Genomic DNA, 17423 nt, shown 5'->3' on the forward strand with positions numbered 1-17423 from the left:
GGGGCATTTTTGGGTGAACTATCGCTTTAATATCTTTAATATATATTTAGAATCATGCACACAATGCTCTTCTTAATAAAAACAAAAATTCACAAGTCATGACCTTTATTCATACGAGTACTCACACATTTTCCAAGTCATTCCTCAGGGATCTGGCCAGGTAACCTGGCACCCTGGTCCACAGTATTTCTCGGACTGGAATTGCCACAACTGGGTCTGGTGGTCTCAGCCGTGCTGCTGGTCCTTTGTAGAAACTGAAGAAAGTTTTCCTGCATGGAACCTTCATGACTGGAGGCTCGAAGTTCAACAGGCCTACTGGCGCAACATTTTCTCAGTTTGATCAGTTCCTCGCGGATCTGTCGGTTCAGAAGTCCGTAGAAGAACGGGTTCACAGCAAACGAGGAATACGCAAGCCACGTGACAGCTTCTTCGATGTCCCCTGGGCTCTGAAGTGGAGTGGTGATAGACATATAAAGGTGGAAAATAAAGTATGGGAGCCAGCAGATAAGAAACTGGCCCACAATGACAACCAGGGTGATAGCGGCCTTTCCGCCACCAAAGACTCTCTCAGGAGACAATCTCTGGGGCAGGCTGCGGGTGGTGGTGATGATAGTGGTCTGGCTGTTGATGGAATCCGAGCGACGCTTAGCTTGGTTGGCCGTCCAGCTGGGCAGTGGTACGCGCTGACGGGCAGCTGTCCGTGCGACTTTGTATACATTGCAATATACTGCAAAAATCACTACAGCAGGCAGCAAGAAGCAGAACACGCTGAAGAGAATAGCAAAAACCTTCCGGAGGCTACTGTGGCTCCAGTGTAAAGAGCAATGGGCCGCTGCAATTGAGCTCTGGTTCCCATACGCTGGCCAACCGAGAAGTGTAACCAAAGCCAGCAAGATGGATTTGACCCAAATGAAGACCATCACACCAAGCGCAAGGTTTAGAGTCATCTTTACCTCGTATCGCATAGGATGAACAATATAGTAGTAGCGTTCAATACTGATCGCAGTCACAGTAAGAATAGAGGCACAGATGAGGAACACGTTTAAAAAGATGTACACCTGGCACTCCAGAACGGTAAACGCTACAGTGCTAAAGAACGGAGAACTAGACACTATCCCAAGTGGCATCAACAATATAGCACAAAGCAAGTCGACTGCACAAAGATGACAAACAAACACATATTTTTTCATATGAGGAGCTCGGGCAATGGCCACCATGACTCCGCTGTTGCCCAGTAGTGCTGCCAGGTTAAGGGTCACCATGCAAAACAGCCCAACAAGATCCTTAATCTGAGATTCCGAGTGGATGACCTCCTCCATGCTGGGAGGGGTAGGCTTGGTTGTGGTCCGCTGGCCGGACGTGTCATTTGGAGTTGTGTGATTGGTCAGGAGACCCAGCATCAGACCTGGCAGAGCTTTCTCCATACTTCAGGGGCTTGAGATGGAACCAGGCTTCTCCATGTGTAAATGTTGTTTTCTCTTCTGTTCGTCAAGCGTTTGTGTTGAAACCATCTCTGAGAAGAAATGAGCAGATCTGTTAATGCTGTATTTCATGTGATGTCATATGCCACAGAGCAAAGTTTATAGATACACATATAGAAATAGATTTACATTTATTTATTTAACAGACGTGTTTATCAAAAATGTGACTTATGCTAAATATAAATGTATTTTTACTATATTAATATACATACACACACACACACGCACGCACGCACGCAAAATATTTTTATTTTATTTTTTTAAGTCTCATTTTAATAATATTGATAAAATAAATTGTTGTAGAAAAAGTATAAGCTAAAATAAAATAAAATTCCAAAACAAAATCCATCAACGGATGGATGGATGGATGGATGGATGGATGGATGGATGGATGGATGGATGGATGGATGGATGGATGGATGGATGGATGGATGGATGGATGGATGGATGGATGGATGGATGGATGGATGGATGGATAGATAGATAGATAGATAGATAGATAGATAGATAGATAGATAGATAGATAGATAGATAGATAGATAGATAGATAGATAGATAGATAGATAGATAGATAGATAGATAGATAGATCATTAAAATGATTGGTGACTGTTTCATAGCCATAATGATTAGTTATGTAAAGCTGTAACGCCTCCATCACTCATCATTCAGTGAGAGAGCGAGTGAAATCCCCTTCATATCAAACTAACCATGCAATTATTATCTGAACACTAATGCTGGTATTTCACTAAACACTTGAGTGCAAATGGAAAGGAAATTCCATCATACAAAGTTAATGAATAAATCCTGAATGCATACTGGTAATCATTTCTCTAAGAAAGAAGAATTGCTTTCCTTTGAATTATTGAGCACCTCTGTAAGGTGAAAGATCATTCCCAGAATCACAGCGTCAATTTCCTTTTACTTCAGTCTTCATGGAAAATCTCCCCTATTTTTTCCCCAACCCACTCACCACCAGGTCTCTCTATATGCTAATGAGGGTAAAACAACATCCTGTCCTTCCTTGTTGGCAACTGACAGATTGCTTTCACCCGACAGGAGCATGGGTTTTTTTGGTGCACAAATGGTTTGTTGACCTTCAGAGATCAATGAAGTTGGAGAAATACATGACTGTTGTTATTGTTGTTTTTTGTCAGTGGGAGTCACACATGAGTCATACCTGATTGTGTGCCGTGGCCTCCCCACAACACCCACCTACGCACTGAACCGTCCAGTCCCGTCCCCTCCCCTCCCCTCCCCCGACCCACAGACATCACGGCCCCATGAACTTTTACTCCCATTACTAGAAATCAAAACGAAAGCACATTTTCTACTAAATTAAAATGAATGACCTACTGTTATGTCAGGTTGTGCTACACTGTTCTGACTGATCCTCACAGGTTGCCCTGACACATTAGTGAAAGAAGACAATGAGAGTTTTCTTACCTGTCAAATGAGACTTTGTCCTTTGATTCTCCAATCAGATTTCGGGTTTGAACATCTGGGCGTATTTTCACGTGTGTAGAGACTTCTGCAGACACTAAAACAAGTGCAGAGCAAGCCCATAGGAGGCCAGTGTTTCAACACTCGACATCGCAGGTGAGTTCAGTGGAGACCAACCAGAGTGCATCATGATCCATCAAAAAGTATCATCATCCACAAAAGCCCTGGCTCTAAGAAGCAAAGTTTATATAGGTTTCCCTTTCCACCTAACAAAACCCAGGTGAAGCAGAAAGAATATGGTCCCACCTGCTCTCCCCGTCTCCAGTAGTGTTGATCAGTATTCGCACCACTTAGGCCGGTGTCGGTCAGGATGCTCTTCCACAGTGTCCGGTGCTGTGCAGGGCTGTGACTGTCACACATTGTATCTCTGTGATTTTTTTCTTCCTCTTTCAAACAGACACATACTCCTCTGTCTTCCAGAGTGGCAGTCATCCCCTGGGTCCTACTGCACACCATTAAACAAAAAGATATTTTAAGGGTGCATTGTAGCTAGACAGAGTCATTTTTTGTCACTTGTCAGGATGTTTTTTAAATATACAGGACATTCACACAAAAATAAAACATATATCACCAGTCTAAAATTGCATTAACAATGGACAAATCTTTTTATTTATTACAGTGTTTGTTACAAATTATTTATCTATGCACATCTTATTTTTTCTTTTTTTACTCATAATCTTTAATCAAAAAATCTTCCCTTCCCTCTGGCTTCAACATCTCTTCTCTTCTGTTTACTGGTGCGGTGGCAGGACAACCTGTCACTCACATGAGATCACAGCAATAGCAAACCACAACCATCCAATCAATTCCCAATGGACAAAATCAAGTCCCGTCCAACATTTTTCTAGTTTAAGACATTGCCCTTGGATATAGGACACAATAGGGGTAAAAAAAAAAAAAAAAGACTATGGCAACATCCATTTCATGCAGTCTTTAAATATTGCATGTGCAAAAAAATTCTTACATACATGTCTAGTGTATCTTATTGAATATATCCTAGGCCATTCAAACATTCCAAATGTTTGGAAGTTTCCCTTGTTTTTTTTTTAATGGATACCAGCATAATTCATTATATTTTACAGGAGGAACATATTGTTTTGTATTTTACATAATTATGTAAACTTAGTTTAGACAAAAGTTAATGTATGCTTGCTAGAAATTGATATTTCTGTGTTAAAATACTGAAAAACACATATCTAGATTAAAATGCTATTAAATGCAGGCATGTCTATATAGTGTGCATACAAAAAAAAATTGTATATATATATATATATTTTGGTTGCTACAGCCAAGCCTTTGGTCAAATATGGTTTCAATGGTGCCAAAAGTGCAAATCTTGGGTTGTGGACAATGTAAAAGATGTTTTGTTCTGACGAGTGCACTTTCAAATGTCTTTCCCACATCTGTGGGAGCTACGGTGGAGAAGCCCCAAAGAAGCTTAACACCCGGACTGAAGCACATGGCGGCTCAGTGATGGTTTGGCCTGAAATATGGCATTACCTACTGCTTTATGGGCGCATCATTGCCAAGGATTACGAACCAATCTGGAGGACCAACTGAACCTGCTAGTTCAAACATTGTACCCTGAATGGGATGTCCACGATAATGCACCAATTCACACATCATGACTTGTGACAGAATGGTTTGATGAACATGAAAGTGAAGTTGCACAGTGACCAGATCTAAATATTGAGCCACTTTAAAAGTATTTTGGAGGAGCAAGTCAGAAAACGTTTTCGGCCACCAGCATGCAGCATCACAGTGATCTGGCCAACGTTCTAGAAGAGGAATGGCTCAAAATCTCTGGCTACTGTCCAGAACTTCCATCTGTCATTCACAAGACAAACTGATGCTGTAATGGCAGCAAAAGGACACCATACTATTATATATATATAATAGTATATATATAATATATATAATAGTATATATATATATATATATATATATATATACACAAATTTAAAATATTATTAAAAGATTTTGTAAGCATATTGGGTAATTGTGTGTGTTTTATTTCTGATGACGCAGTGAAACATGCCAAATAGTGCTATTTTCATGATTTATCAAATTTTTTATGTGGTTCAGATACAATAATATTTTGAGTTTCTATTTCTTAAACAGAAATAATATTTCGGATACAGGCGGCTGAAATGAGCTTTCTCCGCAGGGTGGCTGGGCGGGCGCTCCCTTAGAGATAGGGTGAGAAGCTCGGTCACTCGGGAGGAGCTCAGAGTAAAGGCGTTGCTCCTTCACATCGAGAGGAGCCAGCTGAGGTGGCTCGGGCATCTATTTCGGATGCCTCCTGGATGCCTTCCCAGGGAGGTGTTCCGGGCATGTCCCACCGGGAGGAGGCCCCGGGGAAGACCCAGGACACGCTGGAGGGATTATGTCTCCAGGCTGGCCTGGGAACGCCTCGGGGTACCCCCGGAGGAGCTGGAGGAAGTGGCCAGAGAGAAGGAAGTCTGGGCGTCTCTGCTTAGACTGTTGCCCCTGCGACCCGGCCCCGGATAAGCGGAAGATGATGGATGGATGGATGGATTTCTTAAACAAATTGCCTACATTGTATCAACTCAAATTTTTAATTTCAATAAACTCAAAATTTTAAGGCAACCAGGTTACTTACTTTTTTAAGTTAAACCAACAAAAAACAACAAATTGTTTTTGCAGTGTGGATATACTTTTTTTTTTTTGTATACACATATACACACACACACACACACATATACATATACATATACATATACATATACATATATATATATATATATATATATATATATATATATATATATATATATATATATATATACATATTGTATACACACAAACACACACAAATATATAGTTGTCAAAAATATAGCTCATATATTTTTTCATGTAGAATTTTGTGACATTTTGCTGTTTATATTCGTCAAAACTAAGATTGGAAAAGAATCTCAACCTGATGAAGGCTAGACGCCGTAACACATAGGTGTATTTGTCACCAGTTCTAAACAAATATTGCCATGATATATTAAAGGCTTTTTAATTCTTTCTAAATTAGCAGAGTGCCTTGGAAATTCTTTTATTTTGCCCTTTATATTCTGTAACATGGAGAACATGAGATTACTGTATAAATCTTATGTTAGGTCGTATTAAATAGGTATGTGTGGTAATTAAAGAAAAAACTGTCATTGACTGTACTGGTACCCACTTGATCTCAGAACAATATATTGATTGATCATAAATTCACATAAAGTCTAGCAAATGATTAATTTTTCTAATGAAAATCTAACTATAATCTTTGTTAACAGTTTCACAGATTGCATACAGTCATGTGGATCTAATGGAACGTGTGTAAGAAAACCTTTGCAATTTAAAAAGTGACATCTACTGGTTATAAGGAGAACACAACAGTGCAAGTAAATAATTATATTTATTTATTATCTTCAGGGTTTTTTTTAGTAGTATGCAATTACATTAACATTCACAACAGAACATTACTTCAAAGCTCTCCACAACAAGAAGAGAAAAATATATAACAATGGAATAATATCTAATTTTTACCTTAATAGTGCAATATGATTGCATGAAGAGCTTCAAACAAATGCTTGATAAAACAAACATCTGACCAAAAAAAAAGAAAAAAAAGGCTGTAATAGCATTAGACTTCCTTCATTAGCCATGCTTGTCAGCAAAATATGAGTAGATTGCATGCACATAATTGCAGGAACTTAAACTTAAAAGAAATTAAAATTTTAGAAAAGAAAATCTACTCTCAAAGAAATTAATTGGGCTTTAATCATACATTAGAACTATTTTATTAAATACTCTTTTTCTGTGTAAAATAAGAGTATTTAATTTGACAAAAAAATCCAAACAAGCTTGCAAAAATCAATTACAATCTTTTATCCCTCTTCATTTAGCCATTTTTGAAAATGTTGTTCTTTTAAACAAATTTGAAATTTAACATTTTTCAAATGTTTAAAGGTGAACGTATATGCTACCTCGTTTTATGACAGTACAGAAACCTGAGGGAATGTTTCTAATATGAAAAAGACATTCAAAAATATAATATACACAAGTCAAGAGCAAACACACTGTAAGTCTATACCAACCAAAGTTTACAGTACATGATAAACATGTAATGATATAATCAAATATTCCTTAGACTTTCCGACTAATTAAGTCAAACATTCAACGCTTTATTCAGTATGTGAGCGTGAAACCGCATAACAGAAGTGCCATTTATAATATGGATCTACAGTTCCATGTTGTCACTCAGCTCTAGTAACAATTGAACTTCAACTCCAGGAGGTATCTGATGCGACACTGGCTCTCCTTATAGATCAGATACTCACTGTTGTAGAAGGAACTTCCTTCGTACTGCTGCTGTTTTATGGCTTTTCCCTGAGGAACCGACACCTTTTTACCATCAAACTCAATGAAGGCATTTTTTGAAGGATCTGTGAAAGAAATTAAATTGAGAAAATGAAAAGTTAAAAACTAATGTTATGCAGAATTTTACATTCTGAACAAGACTATAAAGAGAAATGAGCAATGATTTCAGATTGTATTGAAAAACCTGGTTCTTGGCTCCCGCGTGCAACTACGCTGTCATATCCAGCGGGGGCCTTCCTTAAGCTGCAGTCATCCTTTGTGATGGTGTACTCTTTTCCCAAAGCAACTTCATTTAGAAACATAATGCCGATGTTGTTGGATGGATGCACTGTGAATAAAGAAGTTAAGAAAAAATATTGTAGCGATAAAAAGTGCCTTAAAGGAACTGTATGTAATAAATGTATTTCAATTCATCATAAAATGGCCCTGATGTGTCACTAGACATTAAGAAATCATGTTCATCTCAAATACTTATATCACTGACAACAGTAGTCCGGTCAGCATATTGTCATTTAAAAGTTGTTGTTGCAGCCCTCAACTGATGTTGATTGTGTTTTGGCCAGAAGCTCCACCCTCCACCTATCGACCAATCATGAAGTTTGCCAAAATGCCAGCTCTGCTCTAGTTACCACAGCTGCAGCTACAAACGTTCCTGCTGGATCCTGCAGCCTATCTGGCAACCTCGAGTCAGGGAGGAAGGAAGAGGGGATACACCGCTCTACAGTCATTTAAAAGTGATTGCAGTACCAGTTTTGGCCACAATCTTACATACACTTCCTTTAAATCTACTATAATACAATTTATTGTTAGTATAGAGAACCCGAGATTCTTCATGTCAGTGAACAAATAAATAGTGCCTTAAAGATCTGGTGGTAGAACTTTTGTTAAGTGTGAAAGAGAGGTTCACAAGTGATTGTACTGTATGTCAAGAGCATGAACAAGTTTGGTACATCTTGTTTTTGTGATTTTGAGACAAGAGAACATTGTAGCCTTCCGCCACTTGAAACTTAAACAATTTATAATTACATTCCACATCGCAGAAATCACAGGGCCCTAATTCCAGTGGCAGATCGCCTCTTATTTAACAAGCAAATAAAATAAATGTTCTGCTAGTCAACTGGAGATTTTTCATTGTTTCATTGTATTAGGTACATGCCGTCAAATGTGGTGGCAACTGCAAATTACGCCTATGACTAATGTCTATGACATTACCAATTTTTGCAAACTGAAAATGCCGAGAATTATTTATCACTAGCAATCATTGCCATTGTATTGCCATGTTGTATTTAATTAAACTTTATTTGTGTTTATATTGTTCTTTTTCATTTGAAGTCTATCGTAATGCAAAGAAGGTCCTGTTTCTCACCATAGCCAGCAGATTTTATGTTTTCAGAGGCAAAATAGATTCCCCTGCCCACACGTCCACCAGAATGGGGCATAATACGAAGGCCGCTCTTCAGAATGGCTGCAACCACTGCCACGCTTGTTCCATGCCAAAGCAGCTTCCGGTTCTCCAAAGCATCATTTTCCTTGAAGCGCTCAGCCTACACAAGCAAATGCACACATGCACACACAAACAAAGGATTTCATTAAGATAATAAGACTCAGTAATGAACAGAATTCAACACCCACTAAGGCTCACTGCTCGTTTAAAATGGAATCAGGAATCTAATGGGAACCTAACAGGAGTTCTAATGGAAAAAATGACTTTTTTGTCATTTATGGTTTACTTTTATTGTTTACTGCTTACTATACGTAAACTTTAAACTTAAATGATGCACTACCACTCACCTCTGTATTTCTGTCAACTTCCCAGACGTCTACTAAAGTGAGTCCTTCACGTCCAGTGGCATTCAGGTACTTCTCAATTATCTTAAACACAAAAATAAGAGAGAAGGTACTTCTGAGCAAGCCACTTATCTATACATCAATTTATTTTATCAAGGACATCTCTATGATTGTACTCTTAACATAAACAAGACTTATATGACTTTAACAAAGGTTAAATAATATAACATTATTTCATTATGTTCATGAAAATCTGGGAATATTTATTTAAATCTGGCAATTCAGCATTTTTAAACTGTTAAAAGTTGACATTTACAATACATTTCAATATTTACAATTTTAATATTTCTAGATTATATTCTTAGGTAAAATATTCTGACACAATTAAAAAAAACTAATTTAACTTGACAGTGTTGTACATTGTATCATTTATTATTTTTTTAAGTTTGTTTACCAGATTTAAATTTTTGAATCCCTGATTTCCAATGTGGAATATAAATATTGCTGTGCATTGAAACCTTATATTCCTTCGATTTCTTATCCAGCAAACTTAGTTTGCATTTCAGAGACTGGTAATTTTGGTCAACTGGATGAGGCACCGTGTCCTTCATTTCTTCTGTAGCTTTCTCTGATTCTGCTTTAAGACTCTGGGCAACCTCGATGTCTGCAAGAACCTACAAGATACAATCAAAAGAAACTTTGGATTTTGTTCATTCTTATCAAGATGGCAAAGCAATCGATATTGGCCACTCAACTGATACACAAGATCAATGGTTTTCTTTTTGTTTTTTTGTTTTTTGTAGCCAAGACATTGTTTGATTTGACTTAACAAATAAACATATTCTGAGAAAAATTCACAGTAAAAAGTGTGAAAACTAACTCCTATATCATGAAACTGAAACATTCTCAGTACACAGAAACTGTTATGTATCTCACCAAAAGCATCTCCTTTTTTCCCTGAAGAATAGAATCATCAGAGATGATAGGGGGTCTGTTGCGGCCAAAGTTATGAGGAATAATGGTGAAGAATTTGTTGGTGAGTTCTTCTAACTTGTTCCGTTCCCCCTTTTTTATTGCGGCTTCAATCTCCTCCAAAGCCTCAAAGCCTTTGGCTATCTGCTGCTTGCTGAGTTTCCCCAAAGGCATCTTCTTAATATCTGTAAGAGAAACATGTGACGCATTAAACTCCTTCACAGAAATTGATCTTTTCTTATGGCTCAGAAAAGTGGTAGATAGGGCTCAAATAGGCAGCAAAAAAACCCATCTTCAGTTTACAATCACAATGCTAAAACTCCCCGGTGGCCTTCAGAAACACATGTAAAATGGGAAACAAATCTCTGACAAGTTATAAAGAACCAAAGTAGCACATGGCTATTGAAAGGAAAAGAAGGACTGTGACTTACATACAGTCCATTTAAAGTGCCCTTATTGAACTTATTCTGATATAAACTTTCATGTAGTGTGTAATTAATCTGTTTGTGAATGTAAAAGATCTGCAAAGTTTCAAAAATCAAAGTGCACAACAAATATAGCTAATAATTAGTTATTAACAATTTTTTAGTTACTGTCTCCCAAAAGAAATACCAAATTTGAACTGCCTGAAATTAGTCATCTGTAATTCCAGTGTGTACACTCTGCCTATTACACACACACAGGGATGCACAGCAGCACACAAAAATGAAAAATAATACAAATAAAAGGATTACAATGTAAAAGATTATTATTGTGTACATAAAAAATTGCCAACATGTCATTATGGTACATTATGTATAATTGTACATTACGCTCAAAACACACCCATGACTCATTAAAGGGTTACTTCAGTGATTAGCATATGGCTTTGTATCAGTAGAAACCCTGGAGTATATTCGTATGATTGTGCTTTCCCCCCTCATATCCCCTTGAGACAAGAGAGTTATGCATTTTATTTCTGGAAAAATTCCTTCCATGATGCAAATAGACAATATTTGCGTCATCTTTGGAATGGTTGGCCAAAGGCTAAAGACTACAGCCAGCAGAGGGAGCTATTTCCACGTTTTCAACCCGCGCATGGGGGATGGAGATCTCACTCACAGCTCAGCTCGCAGCTGCGGGCATTCATGGAAACTGAACAATGTTGAGAGCAATGTAAGTGTTTTAACTTCTTAATTTCTATGAAAGGTAAGCTTCCAAAAACATGAACTGAAAACACGCCAGACTGCACACGCGTTGTGAATGTATGCCGCGAATGTGGTCGCGATTTCCTCAGCTCCCATCACGAGAGCTCATCAGCTTATTCATGACAGTCAATGTAATCTGACTCCTGTAGCGTTAGTGCTGTGAGACTCACGCAGCGACTCCATCATTATATTGAACAGACACCTTCAGTATTTAATTGTAATGTCTGTTCTTAAACTCAGTCACAGTAATCCAGTAGGTGGCTTTGGGAATGGCCTCACAGGGCAGCGAAGCATTCTGGGAATTGTAGTCTTTCATCCCCACGAGACAAAAATACATTTTCTGTCTTTTCTCAGTCTAGAAGGCACCAAATTCAAAAATAATTTTACATTTCTACTACATTAATGATTCAGTTTAAATACAGATTCACCTTTCCAGTGCTGAAGTACCCCCTTAAGAGACTAGGTACCCTTTTGAAACATGCATCTGGTGCACAGACTGTTTGCTGTAGTTTAACAAGCAAAAGTGGATTCGGACAGGCCCTAATTCATCTCCACCATGCGCTTCAGAACCATGCTCTCAAGATCTTTAGAATAGGGCCCTAAATCTTTGATCGTACTGTTTCAGACATTGTGAGAAAAGAGGTGATGCTGCAATGTATATTATGAGAAAATGTAACTGTTTTTTGAATATGGATGCATGTAAACCTATTGATGAAGACCTCAAAAACAAAATGAGGAACCTTTCAAATAGCATAATAGGGCACTTTAATGATTCAAAGCTATACCGGAATAAACTAACCCAGGTTCATGCTGGACATGGCTTCTTTGAACATGTCATTGTCGAAGATGAATCGGATGAGTCTTTGAGTTGCCTTATCCAATGTACAAGACAGAACGTGCTGTTCGCTTTTCACCTTCACATCTCCACCGTCTACAGTGTCAACCTGCAGAAAAAAACAAAACATCAGAAACTGTCAAATGTGAACAACAATAAGGACATGGCTTCAATTTAGGGTGTAATAACTAAATAAATTCATTATAAGTGTTCCAAAAATGACAAACAGGCTAAATTACCTTCACTTCTGCATCCTGGTCCCCATCTACCTCTATCAATGTGTACTTCCCAGAATGCGAGACAAAGTTTTCTCGATCGCTCCAATTATTCTTGGTCTTCTCTTTGAATTTCTTTTCGAAACTCTTAACGGCTGCATCAGCGGTAGATGGACCAGCTAAACTGTTTTGCCCTGACTCTCCCTGAAATCAGTGAAAGACAGAAGACATCCGTTAGAATTTACAAGAGCATTTATGCACATTATGCTGAGACATATCTGACAGACAAAAGGAAGCAACTTACCACTCTGCCCCATCTTGTCCAGCAATAGTACTTCCCTCCAGACACTAAGATTTGGATTACATAGAATTTGTTATTGTTGTTTCCGATGTTAGTTTGGTTTAGCATACAGTCGTAATCTTCGTGAACCTGTTGGTTAGGATCACACATACACAAAAAAAATCTGTGATTCAGGGCAGACAATGAAAACTCTCTATTCTCAATTAAAACAAATACATTAATGGTAGTTCAAATATGTTATATTAATTTGTTCTGTCTCACCTCAGCATTTGATAGATGACAGAAGCTGTCAGGGTTCCTCGTGCTCTTCACCTGCGATCCTGTTGCCTTCAGAGCCTCTTTGGCAGAGGTGAACTTGTCCTTTGGTGGAGCTTTAGGCTCCTCCTTTACCTTCTTCCCTCCAGCTTTGGTGCTTGATGTTGCCCTTCTCTTAGGTGCCATCCTCTTTGCTCTCTGTTCATAATCATATCATTTTTAAATATACTATATAAACATTCAAAAAACAACTGATCATCAATCCCCTTGTTAAAAAAATCCAAAAGGATTCCTATAAGAAACCTGTACAGGATTCCATTAAGAAATGTCTATCATACGTTGGAAGCGTTCCTATAGGATTCTGTAAGGAATTGTCTTATAGGATATTTATGTATTGTCCTAAGATTCTTATCTGATGGAATGGATTCTGTGGGAATCGTCTTAAATGATTACAGCATGATTTCTCTCTCTCTCTCTCTCTCTCTCTCTCTCTCTCTCTCTCTCTCTCTCTCTCTCTCTCTCTCTCTCTCTCTCTCTCTCTCTCTCTCTCTCTCACACACACACACACACACACACACACACACACACACACACACACACACACACACACACACACACACACACACACACACACACAATGCTACTCTAAAAAGTAATCATTAGTTAATCATTTATTTATTATAATAAAAAGTTATAATAAAAATATCACAGTACAAAGTGAAAATCCATTAAATAAAAACACAATGTCCAATATGATTTTAAGAATCCAATAAGATACTACAGGACAAACTGAAATTCCAATAAGATTTTTTTTAACAAGTGAGTCAGTTAGGTATGACAGTATACACATCATGCATTACTTAATACATTTGACATTAATGGAAACCTAATAAGTTTAAGTTTTATTTTTATCGTAATAGCACAATTAATTAAACATAAGGGCATAGGGCGTATTTTCAATTATTTCACCGTTGAGAAATTTGTCGCCACATTTTCACACACACTTTTACATGTACAATTTAATAAGAAAATATACTAAATGTATCTTGTATGTTATTTATAATCAACGTTTCCAGGCAGCAAGCACCCTGTTTGGAAATGGCATGACATCACATTTGAACTCAACACGGTCCTGCTGAGACATGTGCAGACATGCTGGAGTTTACTGTAAGTGACGTAGATCGTCCTAGCAGCCTATCAGAGGCTCTGAAAAGGCGTTCATAGAAATCACGGTGTGTTGTTTAGTCAACAACGAGAACACTTACTAAACAACAAATAAACATATACTGTGAAATATGTGAAATCTAAGTGCTCAGAATCGCGGCGAGTCATGATGGCGTAACGCAACGCTGGCGGGCGGCTGCTAAAGCGTGTTTTTGACACACACTTATCCAGCGCTATACATGTAGTAACACAGTCTTCAGAGCAATATATGACAGTTAGAAATTATTTGACGTTGTATTATTAGTCAGATAAAATGATACTGACCTGCTATGGACGGTGCTCAGAAAGTTTGCAGATTCACTCTCTCACACTTCGGGACTGTCTGCAGCCTCTGACTTCCGTGTTTCTGACCGTTTACGTCACACACACCTACCCTCCCATTAGCCTGCCTTTCAGGTATTTTTTTCTTCAGACAGATTCTTCAATGTCATCAAAGTTGTAGCTAATGGTTTTTTTTAAAAAAAAACATTTGAGATACGATTAAGCTTCACAACGTTAAATAAATACCTAAACACATTTTCATCATAGGCTAAATAATTTTAGTGTAGCCTACTTCTCTAATAGCCTATTACCAAAGTTCAGATTGTGGTGTAGCCTATGAGACATCCAGCAAAAATAAAGTATTTAAAATGTTTTTTTTTACTACTTTTTTATTTATTTATTAATTACAAGTAGCTTCAAACCCCTTAACAGCTGCAATATAATGAGGTTGTGTAATAATTTAGTTCCTAACATCCAACCTTTGTGCTCTCACTTAATTTAAGATGCTGGCTTTGTGCTTGAATGGAAGCAGCTAAAAATAAGCTGTAAAAGTAACAGTATAAAATGAAAATTCTCCAGAGGGACTATGTCTATTTTGGCTCCTGCAATGGGTAGGGGGGTGTCCTATCCCTGTGCGTTGAGCCGACCAGATGAACCTGTTTCCAGTGCTGACGGTCTTGTGCCAGCTGCTCTGCATCCTCCACAGCAACTCCATGTTGTTGGAGGTCGCCCGCAAGGATGTCAAGCCATCGGTGCGGGGTTTACCTCGTGGTCATTTCCAGCCTGCGGCTCTCGGAAAAAACTGATAAAGGCTCTTGTCGGATGGTCAGGAAGGAGGCGGAGGACATGGCCAAACCAGCGGGTGCGCCGGTGCGCAGCTAGGCAGGATGCTCTGGCCTTGATTGCACTTGATTGGAGACCCGCTGGGGCTACCTGATGTTCTCGATGGTTCTGAGAGCCCTGCTATCAAAGCCATCTAATCTTGCAGCCAGTGTCTTATTTAAGGGCCAAGTCTCCGAGCCATAAAGCAGGATAGAGAGTACTGCTGAGTTGTAAATCTGAAGCTTCTTCTTGCGTGAGATGGTCTGGTGCTGCCAGAGTGGTTTCCAGAGAGACTGCAGGGCTGACGCAGCCAGAGCTCTTCTGCGGGTAATCTCTGGTTTTAGGTCCCCCGTTGTCTGTCACTATGGATCCCAGGTACACAAAGTTCTTGAAAGGCTCTACAAAGTCATTGCCAAGACGTAAGGGAAGGTGGATGCGGTCTGTCACAGGCGTACATGAACTTGGTTTTCGTCCAGCTCACCTGGAGAAAGAACTTCTCAGTCTCTTCACTGTATATGCCCAGAGCGTCTCTCAGCTGGCTGTATAGGACGTGCTGAGCAGGATGGTGTCGTCAGCATACTCCAGGTCAGTCAGGGTGTTACTGCCGAAGGACACTCCAGGAACCCGCTCACAAATCCTGGACATCAGATGGTCAATGATGCAGTTGAAGAGGTCGGGAGCAGCCACACAGCCCTGGCGAACGCCACTGGGAACCAGTCTGAGTCTCTGCCATTGATGCGGACACAGCTCTGAGCGTTGCTATAAAGCAACTTAAACAGGGCAACGCTTTTAGGTGGTGCTCCAAGGGAGTGTATAGGATACTCCACAGTAAAGTGTGGCAAACAGTGTCAAGCCTTCAGATGTGAACCCGATGTAAAGATGGCGGTCTTTACGGAATTCATAGGTCTTCTATATCAGCAAGCGAACGGCAGAGATTTGGTCTGCTGTGGAGCGGTTAGGCATGAAGCCAGCCTGCTGGGGATGGCGGCTGCTTCTGATGGCTGGGAGAGCACGGGTGAGCAAGATCCTGGTAAAGAGCTTGCCGGGGATGGAGAGAAGGGTAATGCCTCTGTGGTTGCCGCAGACTAGCCAGTCACCCTTATGTTTCCAGAAGGGCAAAATGACTCCTCTGGTCCAGTCGTTGGGAAGCCTCTGTCTCCCACACCTCATTGAATGCAGGCCTATGTGGGTAAGCCACGTGACAATGCTTTCACCTCCTGATTTTAGCATCTCAGCGGTTATTGCACAGATGCCGGGGGCTTTCCGTTGTTAAGTTTTTCCAGAGCGGCTCAGACTTCCTCAGGTGTGACAGGGTCTGTACTGCAGACAGCACTGGGGGCTGCAGCGTTAGCGGTCGATGAGATGGCGGGATCAGCCAAGGTACCGTGCTAGAAGGAGGCTGAAGTGCTCTTTCCAGCAAAGGTTGCCATCAGAATCTTTCACCAGGGCTGTCTTGATGCGTGGGCCATTACGAGCTTTGCACAGCAGACTAAAGACTAAGGCGTAAGGTTTATAAATGGTAAAAATAATAAGGCAGAAAATGACTGCAGATATATAAAAAATCTATTTCTCTTTTGTCATTTCACCATCAGTGACTGAGAGTGCAATATACAGTGTATATCAATTACCCTTTTGTAACAGTCATACTGGGATAGATTGGATATGCAGACATTGTGATTATTAAGGATGAAGGATATTAATATGATACTTTGTCTGTGAGACATGATCCTTCGGTAGACGGATGTATGTGCATTACACTTGTAGTGCAGTAATGTGCTGCATTTGTAATATATTTTGTCTTTTTATTTTTCGTACTGTCCCTTACTGGTCATTCAGGATCATTTATTTTAGACAGTGCAACAAATGAGCATTTAACATGACACTAATAAATCCCAACCCTTGATCATTTTAGTTGAACCTTTCGATTTTATGTGATGAGCACCTACATCCTCTAGATGGGGACAATGCACACGTTTTTACACTGTAACCACTGCATATAAATATTTATTTCTTTAAAGCTGAAGAGTGCAAGTTTTTGTACATTGATGTAAATTTAAACAATAATAGAATAGAATAGAATAGAATAGAATAGAATAGAATAGAATAGAATAGAATAGAATAGAATAGAATAGAATAGAATAGAATAGAAAGACAGTATATCAAGTATCAAGTTAAACCAAACAGGAGAACTTGTATTCATA

The 17423-nt window shown here is 39.1% G+C and overlaps 2 protein-coding genes across 3 annotated transcripts; both read right to left on the minus strand.

Moving 5' to 3' along the window:
• On the minus strand, positions 1-3332 carry gpr61l (G protein-coupled receptor 61-like). 2 transcript variants are annotated; one of them, XM_067458500.1, is made up of 3 exons: positions 3229-3332; positions 2926-3152; positions 1-1513 (listed from the first exon to the last, which is right to left on the minus strand). In XM_067458500.1, exon 3 carries the CDS (start codon positions 1422-1424, stop codon positions 138-140), a length of 1287 nt encoding a protein of 428 aa, XP_067314601.1. In that variant the 5' UTR covers positions 1425-1513; positions 2926-3152; positions 3229-3332; the 3' UTR covers positions 1-137. The 2 variants fall into 2 exon arrangements, with proteins under 2 accessions (XP_067314601.1, XP_067314599.1); XM_067458498.1 differs by having other exon boundaries at positions 2926-3328.
• A 3046-nt stretch (positions 3333-6378) lies between these two features.
• parp3 (poly (ADP-ribose) polymerase family, member 3) lies at positions 6379-14564 on the minus strand. Its single transcript, XM_067458501.1, has 11 exons — positions 14404-14564; positions 12922-13113; positions 12664-12789; positions 12384-12563; positions 12109-12253; positions 10087-10307; positions 9669-9824; positions 9154-9234; positions 8729-8906; positions 7547-7690; positions 6379-7427 (listed from the first exon to the last, which is right to left on the minus strand). The coding sequence occupies exons 2-11, from the start codon at positions 13099-13101 to the stop codon at positions 7249-7251; spliced, it is 1590 nt and encodes a 529-aa protein (XP_067314602.1). The 5' UTR covers positions 13102-13113; positions 14404-14564; the 3' UTR covers positions 6379-7248.
• Between the last annotated feature and the right edge of the window lie 2859 nt (positions 14565-17423).

This window comes from Pseudorasbora parva, chromosome 12 (genome assembly GCF_024679245.1).
Source record: "Pseudorasbora parva isolate DD20220531a chromosome 12, ASM2467924v1, whole genome shotgun sequence".
NCBI lineage: Eukaryota > Metazoa > Chordata > Actinopteri > Cypriniformes > Gobionidae > Pseudorasbora > Pseudorasbora parva.

Excerpts from the sequence above, each read along its gene's own strand:
- parp3 (XM_067458501.1), bottom strand. The coding sequence starts at position 13,101 with ATGGCACCTAAGAGAAGGGCAACATCAAGCACCAAAGCTGGAGGGAAG. Across the intron at positions 9,235-9,668 it reads AGAAATCGAAGGAATATAAG|ATAATTGAGAAGTACCTGAA; the intron begins GTTTCAATGCAC and ends TTTGTGTTTAAG. Across the intron at positions 7,428-7,546 it reads ACGCGGGAGCCAAGAACCAG|ATCCTTCAAAAAATGCCTTC; the intron begins GTTTTTCAATAC and ends TTTCTTTCACAG.
- gpr61l (XM_067458500.1), bottom strand. The coding sequence starts at position 1,424 with ATGGAGAAAGCTCTGCCAGGTCTGATGCTGGGTCTCCTGACCAATCAC.